Here is a 12,490-nt window from a genome sequence, read left to right as displayed (position 1 = left end):
TTAATTTCAAAAAGTTTGTGTTTTTTGTCATTGATATAGAGTTTTTATGAATGAACATGGAGGAGATAATAATTTGTTGCTGGAAAGTAAGGAATCACTGTGGCAATTGAAGTTAAATGCTTCTATGGAACCTGGCTTGAATGATTTTATTTCTCTCAAGCCATTTTTTGAAAATCAGGCACAATCAAATTGCTTGATTAAGTACAATATATGTATATGATTCAGTATTTACAAAGTATTCATAATGTATTTTTAAAAAGAAATTTAAAGACCAATTATTTGGTTTAGTGAATTTAAGAATAGGAACTATTTTGAAACATTGTATAAATTTGTGTATTCTCAATGCACTTTTTAAGACTAACAGTTTTTTGATAAAAGTACTGTCTTTTTAAGAAAATGTTTGAGCGCCAAAAAGGGTGGGTAGGTGTTTTTGCATTGCAATAGCATTCATTAGTATTTAACTAGCTCAGGGAGAATGTTTGAACAACTCTGAAGATGCCTTTGGATTATTTGCCGAAAGCGTTTAGTTGTTTGAATTGCAAGTTGTTCAAACTGCAAAAAACGGTTAAGTTCACCAGTTTCGGTATTTGTTTTTATTTTTTCTAATTGTTTGAAGTCAGTTGACCACAAGCTACATTTGTAACATGTTGAGTTTGTTGGATAATTTGTTTTCTCTTTATGTTTACTATGACGGAAAGTCTTATCATATCATGACTGCTGGACAGAAGCTGTTCTGGGGGGTAAGTGTCTCATATATGTTACTTATGTCCAATAGCCTGCTTGGAGTGGTTTGCATTCAGTGTTACAGTAATATTGGAGGAATTGTAGTTTCCTCTGGTAGTTACTGCACCAAGCTACACTGCTTTGGTATCTTGTTTATTGGTTCTGTTGGGTGCAATTTATTTAGTATTTATTTATTTGCCATTTGTTAACCGGGTTAATCCAACTGAGCCAAATGGCCCATTTTCAATGGAGACCTGAGAAGAAAAACTCCAGCATACAAAATTAAATGAGTTACAAATTAGAAACTATATAATCAAAGAATACAAAAGTTAACAATGCAAAGTAGAAAAAAATGAAAAATAGAGGAATAACAAAGTACATAAAATATACATCCAGTGAAGAAGAACATGGCCGAATACAAAAGAACAAAAACATAGGAAAGTAATGTAGATGAAGGTTACAGCTGATAGAAATAGAATGTACAATGTGTGGAAGCCGGGAGTGTATAAGCATATGCTTTACATGGTAGCATAATAATGATATAGAATTTTCTACAGACTGAAACAATATATTCTGAAAAGTATAAGAGAGGCAGAAGTAAATTGGAGTGGTAATGGGAATTAAGGAGGATTATGGCAGGGGCAGGATCTTGAGTTCAGGAAGCAGGTTTTGACTTCAGTTTGAATTTAGTTAATTCTTCATAGTTATTTCTTCATATGTGCACCTGGGGTGGGGGATGGATGTGTTTACCATTTCCATCTTATTTCCTAGTTACCACCAGTGGCTCTAGTCAGGCAGAGGTGTCCTTAGGCACTGAAAGGAATTATATTCTTAGCCCCGAAAGGTCTCCAGAATCTCCTTTCTCTCTCTTACCTGTAATTTGAAGAATCTATTCTGTATGGCATGGAGATCTAAAACAGAACAACAGTCTGATGCAGGCACTGACACAACATGTGGACAGTAATAACTTATTTTCCTGGAAAATTGGTGGTAGCATGCATCTCATACATAGGGCAAGAATCCTATATGCTTAAGCAAGAAAGGGTTCAGTCTGTATGCTTGCAAGAAACAAAGCTCAAGGTTAAATAGGCTAGTAAGTTTAGATCTAAACAGCTTCCATTAGTTGTGCCTGACCATAAACATGGACATCAGGAGATAGGAGTGTTTTTTGTGTCCCATAAGTCTTTGACAGACTAGATGACTAAAGTTGTAGTGGTGGGGTCAGATGCTTGATCTGTGAGGGAACATTTGGCAAGAAAGACTGGGTGATTGGTAACACATATGCACCCAATACAGAGTATTTTTTTCCCATGATTTCTTTAATAGATGACAAGAAGTGACTGATGTCAATTCTATAGAGGGTGTTGGTGGGAGAGTTTAATGTCAATCTAATTGAAAAAAAATGACTGGTTGTATCAGGGGTGAGAGTCTCCCAGGCAGTGTGAATCCTTTTTAAATTCCTGGATTCTAAAAGAGAGCTGGTTACATATATATATATATATATATATATATATATATATATATATATATATATATATATATATATATATATATTGTGGGGATTTTTTTTCCTACAAAGAATACTCCCTCATTCTCATGCAAATTGTCTCAGCAGGGTAGCTGTATTGACTAATCTTTATCCCAGAAAGCCATGGAGTCATTCCCCGAAGATTCACCCAATTTTCCTGTTGGATCATGCTCTAGTATCTCTTATACTTGTTCAAATGTCACAGGGACCAAAGATGCGTAAGTGGAGGTGGGCTCATTTTCGATGGTCCTTAGTAACTTTGGATGTCATACAGTGCAATTTGTCACTATTTTTTTTGTGGAGGGAAAGCTGCCAAGTGGCCTGTAGAGGTGATCTTCTAGATATAGAAGAGTGGAAGAGGAAACAACGCAGTTCACTATTAGCACTCAAATTAATGGAATTGAGGAGGGTTCAGGAGTGCTTGATTAAGAAGGGGGACAAGGAGACTCTATGTTATTATGAAATAGAACTTACTGCAAAGATCGTTCAGTTAGACTTAACTCAGGTGGATGCTAAGCTCCTCCAAAAAGGACACTTCTTGTTGTTAAGGTGTGAGAATGACTGAAGGTGTATGCCCTGACATTTCAAGCAGTCCCTTTCCTCTCAAGCACTTATATTTGGTGAAGTCATATCAAGGGGTAATCATTACATCATTACAGAGGATGTAGAACTTCAAGAGGGGGTTAGAAAATATTTTGAATCCTTTTATAGTTCAGAGTCCCAGTGAGGGAAGGGACACTGGCCATTCTGTGCCATACTAGCAGGTCAGCTCACACGGGGTGAACAGCAAATGTTGAATAGACCTCCAATCTCCTCTGGAAGTTGAGAGAGCCATGTACAAGCTCAATTTGTATAGAGATCTTGAAACTCATGGTTTCCAGTGAAATTTTATAGGAAGCGGAAAACTATACTAAGTGGAATACTTGTGCAAGTATTTAACACACGTGCCCCATATTGTTTTACTAACTCAGACCTTAACCAGGTCATTATCAGCCTTATCCCAAAGGTCAAATCTGGAGTGCCGTGTTGGGGTAACTTTAAACCTACAGCTCTCATCAGCACACATTTTTTTCCACAGGTTATTACTAGGCTAACTGCCCTTGTGGGCCATTTTAAGCAATCTTTTCAATGGTGGTGGCTACCAGGCTGGAACCATTACTTCCACACCGATAGTTAAAGGACAGTACAGATATTTTAGAGATCATGAGGGGCCAGACAACTGATGGGAGATAGGGACATTATTTGTATTGCTATGACAAAGTAAGTGAAAGGCTAGGAATGGCACTATTTCACATAAGAAAGGAGTTTGTGAGTGGGACTTTCTCTTCTAAGTGTTTTTAAATAACAATTGTGATAACGTTTTTGTGCAAATTATGTAATGTCTGTGTACTACTCCCTCATTTATTTATTAGTAAATGGAGGTCTCTCATATATAGGAGCCATGAGTAGAGGAATGTGACAGGGTTTCCAGCTGTCTCCTGGCCTCTTCCTTTTAGATTTGGAAGAATTAGCATAGCAAGGGAGGTTTGTCCTGGAGGATCACTCCTAGATGAATAATTCTCGCCATTCTTTATTATTATTATTTGCAGATGACTGTATATTGCTAAGTACTGACATTCCATTCTTTATTATTATTTGCAGATGACTGTATATTGCTAAGTACTGACATTCCATTCTTTATTATTATTTGCAGATGACTGTATATTGCTAAGTACTGACATTCCATTCTTTATTATTATTTGTAGATGACTGTATATTGCTAAGTACTGACATTCCATTCTTTATTATTATTTGCAGATGACTGTATATTGCTAAGTACTGACATTCCATTCTTTATTATTATTTGCAGATGACTGTATATTGCTAAGTAATGACATTCCATTCTTTATTATTATTTGCAGATGACTGTATACTGCTAAGTACTGACATTCCATTCTTTATTATTATTTGCAGATGACTGTATATTGCTAAGTACTGACATTCCATTCTTTATTATTACTTGCAGATGACTGTATATTGCTAAGTACTGACATTCCATTCTTTATTATTATTTGCAGATGACTGTATATTGCTAAGTACTGACATTCCATTCTTTATTATTATTTGCAGATGACTGTATATTGCTAAGTACCGACATTCCATTCGTTATTATTATTTGCAGATGAATGTATATTGCTAAGTACCGACATTCCATTCTTTATTATCATTTGCAGATGACTGTATATTGCTAAGTACCGACATTCCATTCTTTATTATCATTTGCAGATGACTGTATATTGCTAAGTACTGACATTCCATTCTTTATTATTATTTGCAGATGACTGTATATTGCTAAGTACTGACATTCCATTCTTTATTATTATTTGCAGATGACTGTATATTGCTAAGTACTGACATTCCATTCTTTATTATTATTTGCAGATGACTGTATATTGCTAAGTACTGACATTCCATTCTTTATTATTATTTGCAGATGACTGTATATTGCTAAGTAATGACATTCTATTCTTTATTATTATTTGCAGATGACTGTATATTGCTAAGTAATGACATTCCATTCTTTATTATTATTTGCAGATGACTGTATATTGCTAAGTACTGACATTCCATTCTTTATTATTATTTGCAGATGACTGTATATTGCTAAGTACTGACATTCCATTCTTTATTATTATTTGCAGATGACTGTATATTGCTAAGTACTGACATTCCATTCTTTATTATTATTATTTGCAGATGACTGTATATTGCTAAGTACTGACATTCCATTCTTTATTATTATTTGCAGATGACTGTATATTGCTAAGTACCGACATTCCATTCTTTATTATTATTTGCAGATGACTGTATATTGCTAAGTACCGACATTCCATTCTTTATTATCATTTGCAGATGACTGTATATTGCTAAGTACTGACATTCCATTCTTTATTATCATTTGCAGATGACTGTATATTGCTAAGTACTGACATTCCATTCTTTATTATCATTTGCAGATGACTGTATATTGCTAAGTACTGACATTCCATTCTTTATTATTATTTGCAGATGACTGTATATTGCTAAGTACTGACATTCCATTCTTTATTATTATTTGCAGATGACTGTATATTGCTAAGTACTGACATTCCATTCTTTATTATTATTTGCAGATGACTGTATATTGCTAAGTACTGACATTTTTAGTCCTGCATGAGGTTATGGAAATCTTCTGCACTTTTGAGGAGTTTTCATAGAATAAATGTAATCTAGCAAAGTCTGCAGTGGTCTGTAAAGAAAGTCTTTTGAGAAGTATAGGTAAAATCTGTATCGATTACTGAGGAGGCAACATATTTGGGATTGAAAGAAGGCATCTCACTTTATGCTATATCTGACAACAATTTGAGAGCACTGATGTCCAAGCTGTGATGTTTGGTCTCCTTGGTGAATACATTTAGGATGCTTACAATCAGGGTATAGGCTATTCAAGCTATGATTTTTACCACATTATGTGATTTACCATCTCACACTCTGTCTGCAGCATTCACTCCTATGGCAAGTTCAAGACTGGATTGATGGGGCCGTATTAGGGGACCAAGGAAGTTTTCTCTTCTTATCCCTTGCCTGACTTCCTAGGTGCTTTGGGAAGCTTGGCATGTTATACATTGCCAGTTATTTTTAGCATTTCATCTTCATTGTTTGCTTAAGATCAGTGAGGATCTTTACACAGGGGATGATGAGGGAGTGGATATAAGGGAAAGTAGTACCCCTAGAATGGCTGTTGCAAGTTATATGTCGAAGAATTAAGGACAGGAGGTGTGTCATGGGGAAAAGGTCCTATAGACCTGATATGGCTGCATCCGGGGATCATACACTCTATTGTGGAAGATCAAAATTAGGTGTGAAAATTAAAGGTCAGATCTGGTGTTGAGTACAGATAATAGCCCCTCTCCATGGGAATTCCCCCAAAAGCTACATTCAGACTGTTATGTGAAGATTTTGCTCTACAAACAAGCAAGTGGTTCACATACTTCCAAATTAAAGGGATATGGGACAATAATATAGTATGCAGAGGAAGAAAGTCAACATCATTTATTTGGTAAAAATGGAGAGGAGTTCCTCACAGCAAAGCTAGCTTAATTTATAAAGATCTCTGGTCAAAAAGGGCTGAAGCCTTGAAATGCTCTGTTGTTAGTTGATGGAGAAAATATGAGGGAGTAACTTTGACTATGAAGCAGTAGGACCAGATCTAGCATGCTTTGGAAAGGCCTAAAAGATATATTATGACCAACAGCTCTGCATTATATACAGATGGTATCTGTTTGAGGAACTGAGCAAAATATATACATGTGCTGGGGACTTCCCATTACTGATATTTGTTGGAAATTATTGGATGTCAAATTAAATTATGTGTGTGGGTTGCCTTATGATTTGGATTGGTCTTTTTGGATTTTTGAAGTCAGGCCAAACATAACAATGTTAAATAAGCCTGTGTTAGAGCCATAATGGATCTTAACTAGTGGGGTCAAGTTTTTCCATCCAAAGCACTGAAAGCAATGAGAGAGTATCTCTTTTAATCAACTAGACATATTTTTGTGTCATTAACTGAGTCAAATTGTTTATTCTTACAAAGCATCAATTGTGCAATCTGCTGTCCCCTGCTCTTGGCAATACTGTTAGAGAGTTATAAAAATGTCATTTAGAAAAGATCACTGTGACAAATGTGAATGAGTTTTCTATTAGTATTTCTAATGCCATTTTTATTGTCCTTTCTAGATGCAGTGTTTTTATAAAACGAGTTGATGTTATAATGGCTGTGTATCTCATGTTGTAATGGTCTTGTATTATGGTTAAAACAAATCCAGTTTATTATTGTATCTTCTTTTGTCTGCTTTTTCCCCCATTTTCTTGATATATAAAGCTCAGTTAAATAAAAAGGTAAGCAAATCCTTTGGAAGTATTTATAGAAACAGTGTTTTCCTAATCCTGCTAACAATGATAAAAAGTTAAATTTTAAATCCCCTCAACTTGTCATTCATCATTTTTTTTGAAAAGCTTAGTTAACTAGAATTCTTAGAATACACTTCATTACATCATCTACTATCAATAAAATATATAAAGTACACAAGTCTAGATGCTGGAGGTGCAGAAGTTTGATAAGAACAGACAGGCAACTTTTTTATGATTATGATATTCTGAAAGACTTTTTTTTCAGCATTTCAAAGACTGACAAAAGCCTTGTGGTGTGATAATTGTCATTTGTCTAAATATGGGGCACTACTTAAGGTGCTTCTCCTAGGATATATAAAGAAAACACAATATTCTTGGGGTTGTGTCTTCTAGCAATAGCCAGGTACGCAATTATAAAAAAATGGAAGAAAAATGCTACTCCACCTTTACATGATATTTTTAATATAGCCACTGTTATATGCTAAATTAATAAAAAAAAAAAAAACAGATACCTTTAGGTTAAGATCTAAAACATGTACTTTGTATTTTAAATACTGAGTACAGATTTATTAGAGAACTATGCAAATGATGACAATTGGTACAGTTTAGAGAGACTGTATTCTGAACTACATATAGCACATACTATATTACGATATATGAGGCTTGTATTTAGGAAATTATGCAAACCATACTATATTAAGATATATGAGGCTTGTATTTAAAAAAAAAAAGATGCAAACAAGCATTCAAAATAGCATCTTTGGTTATTAGATTGTTATTATTTTGTTGATTGCATGCATGATATAGCAACATTTTTGTAGAAAAGAGCTCTATGAATAACTTACGTTTTACTTTTGTCCGTGAGGTTGCAAATGGTGTTATCTACCCATTTCCATACTCCTTCACTTGACGCATTTTTCAGTCCAATCCAGTAAACCATGTACTTTTGCTTTGCAAACTCTCTTTCTAAGAATTTCTAAAATAATAAAAAAGATACAAAATAAAAAAAAAATTACAAAAAATATTTATTTTATTTTATTTTATTTACATTTGTTTACCGGGAGTGTCATCTGGGCCAGTGGCCCATTTTCAACAGAGGCCCGGGTAGAAAAGCTCCTCATTACATGTAGAATAAATAGCACAGATAAAAAAAATAAAGATATCCTGTGGAGTACAATACCAGTCTGAGCTATACAATGCACGTCAGAGGTGTACAATAAAACGGTAATCACATAATTACTGAAGTATGATTAAAAGCAATAGTAAGGCATTTGTGTATTTAGATATAAAAACAATGTTTGATATTATTTGATTAATGCAAGATATTAGAAAGACATTGTAAGGTGTTTTTCAGAATAAAGAATTAGTAGGTAGGAAGGGGGGTTGAGTGAGTGTTTTATATTATCATCCTGGGGTGGTACAGGAGCAGACCCAACTGTTTGTTAGGTAATCTATGAGGAGTCTTTTGAATCGAGATGCATAGTTGTGTGAAGTATATGTTGAGGTGTTGAGTTCCATGTTTTAGCTATTTGTTTAGAAAACATTCCATCTCCGTAAATGTTTTTTGCTCTGGTGACCTCAAGTTGAAGTTTAGCTGATGATCTGAGGGATCTGCTGCAGGAATAGGATTGTACTAAGCTTTTGAGGGCAGGGGAAGTCTCGGGTTGGTGTATGATGGTGTGGGTGATGGTAAGACGGTTGAGAATTAAGTGATTAGGAAGTTTAAGCCATTTTAGTTACTTGAGAGCTGTGCATTGGTATGTTCTGTTATTGTGGTTTGTGGCAAATGTAGCTATTTTATTATCGCAGGATTCTAATTTGTGCATGTCAGTTTTTCTTATGTTTATAAGCATTGGGGAGGCGTATAGCAGGGTAGATAGTAGATATATTCTGGCTGTTTGTTTTGAGGTATAGGTGATGTATGGTATGGCTCTATAAAATGAGTCATGTTTGATGAGAACTTTTTTGATTGTCTGGGCAATGTGTGTGCCATATTTGAGTGAGCTGTCTATTGTTAACTCCTAGTAGTTCAGTTTGGTCTACTGGTTTGATTTTGGTGTTGTTTTGGGAGTAGATAATGAATGGGGTGGAGGCTGAGTTGATTTGTAGTTTGTGAATAGTATCAATTTGGTGTTGTTGGGATTAAGTAATACCTGATTGGTTGATAGATATTTTTCTATGTTGGTGAGAGATTTTTTTGTGGTTTGTCAGAGTTCGGGGAAGGAGGGTCTGCACAGGTGAGTGCTGGGTCATCTGCGTATTGTTAAGTAGTTGCTGAGTTTTTGGCTTTACTGAGGTTATTGGTAAAGATGATGAAAAGAAGTGGTCCAAGAATAGATCTTTATGGGACCTCCACAGAGACTGGAAGGCGGGATGAGATTTTGTTTTGCTATCTGACTGCTTGTTGTCTTTCTGACAGGTAGCTGTGGAACCATAGGATGGCTGTAGGGGAGAGGGTGAGGGAGGCAAGTACATTGAGCAATTTTTTGGTGGGACACTGTGTTGAAAACTTTTGACATATCAAGGAAAATGGATGCTACCATTTGACCCTTATTTCTGAATTGATTGACTGTGTCTGTGAAGCTTATAAGAGCAGTTGTGATGCTGTGTTTAGATTTAAATCATGTTGTGTAATAGACAGGATGTTATTGTTTAGTATATATGTCAGTAGTTGCATATGCATGACTTTTTCAAGGATTTTGGCCAGACATGCTAGTATAGCGATGGGTCTATAGTTAGATATTTGGGTGGAAGTTGTACCTTCATGCAGGGGTATTATGTGTGAGATTTTCCAAAGTTTGGGGATGCATTGTTCAGAAATGGAACAAAATATTAGAACAGAGACAGGGTAAGATATGGTACTGGATGCTATTTTGGGATATTCATTGGGAAGAGGTCAACTGTAAGTAAGAATGATTGCAGGCTGATGAGGAGTGTTTTATGCAGGTAGTCAGTACAGGATTAATTTGGAAGAGTTGGGCTGAGAATTTGTGGAAGGGGGGATAGTTAGTGGGGTGGTGGTGTTGTTATTTAGTAGGGATTGTATAGAGTTTGTTAAAATAAAGGTTAAATTGAGTAGCTATGTCATCAGTTGAGTTAGGGGAGGATGGGGTGGGGGTGGTGCATTGTCCGGGGTTTAATAGTTGTTTTATGGAACCCCAGAATTTTGGGGGCTTATCATGGTGTTTGTGTTGGATTGTTGTATAGTAGTCTTTTTGTCATTTTTGATTTGTTTTTTGACTGAGTTTTTAGCTGTTGGTCTTTTAACAGGTATGTTTGGTTCTTAGTTGATTGGTATAGAAACCAGGCTTTGTCTCTGTGTTTCATGAGCTGTTTAGTGTCTGTAGTTAACCATGGGCTAAGTTTGCCTTTATTCGAATTTGTCATGGGGGAGCTAGTTTATTAAGTATTTCAAGGAATGCATTGTTGAAGTGTTGATCTGCATTATCTAGTTGGAGATGTTTCAGAGGGAACCAGTTGCAATGTTTAATGAGAGTGTTGAAGGTGTTGGCAGTGATATTTTTTTCTTCTGGATTTGTTTGTATTTTATGTTTTTGTGGGGAAGGCTTTGTGCCTAATAAGATAAGTTGGTGTATGGTCATTGAGTATGTCAGGGAGACAGCTGGACTGTTGGTTTAGTGAAGGTCTATTTGTTAGGGTCCAGTCTAGAATGGATAGTTTATTGCTATGTTCATAGGATCATAGGATCATAGGAGATAACTAGGCTAATGGCCCCAGGGCCCTTAAAACCCTAGCCAAGTTAAAGCCCTGTTCCCAAGGGTATCTGGTTCAAGCAGACACTAAAATCAACACCTATTGCCTTTGTCCAAGATAGATGTAGATGGAACCCCCAGGGTGAATTTCCAGTTTCCATCCAATCATCCAAATTATGCTTAAATGGGCCAATAAGGGACTTTGTTTAACATGAATAGGAAGCTTGTTTCAAAAGTGGGGCAACCTCTGTGAGACAAATCTGTCTCTCCAGCAAGTTCGGTTGATATCACATACCAGGTTAAGGTCCTTTGAGTGAGTGACCCATGTACCATTTGACTTGCTAATGTGCATCATTTCCCTTAAAGCTGGATCAGAGATTGCTCTGTATGCAAGGCACAGGTCACCTCTGAGCAGTCTGTATGACACAGAGCAAAGTGACAAAGATTTCAATCTGTCCACATAAGACAAATCTTGAAGACCCTGAATTTTCTTTGTAAGGAACCTTTGTGGTCTCTCCAGTTGCTGCAGGTGTTTGGAAAGGAACCTACCAAAGGGAGCATTGTACTCTTTTATTGGCTGATGAGGGAAGAGTACAGGGAGGTTATAACCTCTTTTTTTCTGGAGGCAATACTCTTACTTATGAGATGATCAATATAAAATGCCCTTCTTACAATCAAAGTTAAGGTTGCTGTCAACCTGTGTGCCTAGATCTCTCACCACTGACTGTGTGCTTAGGTTATTGCTATTGGTGTAGGAATTTGCTGGAGCATCACCCTTGCTTAAGGGGGTGATAATGCATTTTTTTGCATTAAGTTTATGACCATGACTTTGGCACCAATCATTAGTCTGCGTAAGACCTTCTTGCAGGAAGTTGACATTGCTACAGGTTTCAATGATCACTCCCAATTTGCAGTCATCAGCAACCTTTGTCAACCAGTCCTTTAGTTTTTGCCTGTACTTTGGAAAAGTAGATTCTGAACAGTAGGGGTCCCACAACCTATCCCTGTGGAACACTACTGGTCACAGGTCTGCTGGAAGAGGTGGAGTTCCCTATTTTAAAGGTATGAGTTCTATCAGTGAACCAGTTTGCAACCCTGCTCAAAATATATGGGTTGATATCCAGCTGGGTGAGTTTATGCCTGAGTGGGGCATTGTGTCAAAGGCCTTAGCTAAGTGTAGGTAGGCTGTGTGCATAGATTTGCCCTTGTCTAGGGCTTTGGTGTCTATCTCAAAGAAGTCCACCAAGTTTAAGAGGCAAGATCTCCCCTTGACAAAGCCAAACTGTGTGGGTTGAGCATTTGGAGGTTTCCTAAATCTTTGTTAATAAGGTCCATGATGGCTCATTCCATGGCCTTGCAGATAAGGCTGGTCATGCTAATTTGGTCTGTAGTTCTCAGGGTCCATGGATGCACTCCCTCTGTGCAAAGGCATGATGGTAGCTATGTTCCATTCCACTGGGATGACGCCAGTGCTTAGGCTGTCATTTAAAAGCTTGCTCAATGGTGATGCTAATTCGTATTTTAACCCATGTAGAACACAGCTCGGGATGTTGTCTGGTCCCATAGAGGCTGTGTTTTTGGCCTTGGAGAGGGCATT

General features: G+C 36.5%; 1 protein-coding gene across 1 annotated transcript in view; it reads right to left on the bottom strand.

Moving 5' to 3' along the window:
- LOC122808670 (CD209 antigen-like protein E) overlaps positions 1 to 12,490 on the bottom strand; it is an 827,142-nt gene that overhangs the window by 121,125 nt on the left and 693,527 nt on the right. The window contains exon 5 of the mRNA XM_044079648.1: positions 8,026 to 8,156. Coding sequence (XP_043935583.1) covers positions 8,026 to 8,156 — 131 coding nt within the window. The remainder of the gene's footprint in view (positions 1 to 8,025; positions 8,157 to 12,490) is intronic.

This window comes from Protopterus annectens, chromosome 8.part0, assembly GCF_019279795.1.
Source record: "Protopterus annectens isolate FY-2018-M chromosome 8.part0, PAN1.0, whole genome shotgun sequence".
Classification (NCBI taxonomy): Eukaryota; Metazoa; Chordata; order Ceratodontiformes; family Protopteridae; genus Protopterus; species Protopterus annectens.
Note: the sequence above shows the minus strand (reverse complement) of the source record. Positions and strands in the feature narration are given on the sequence as shown.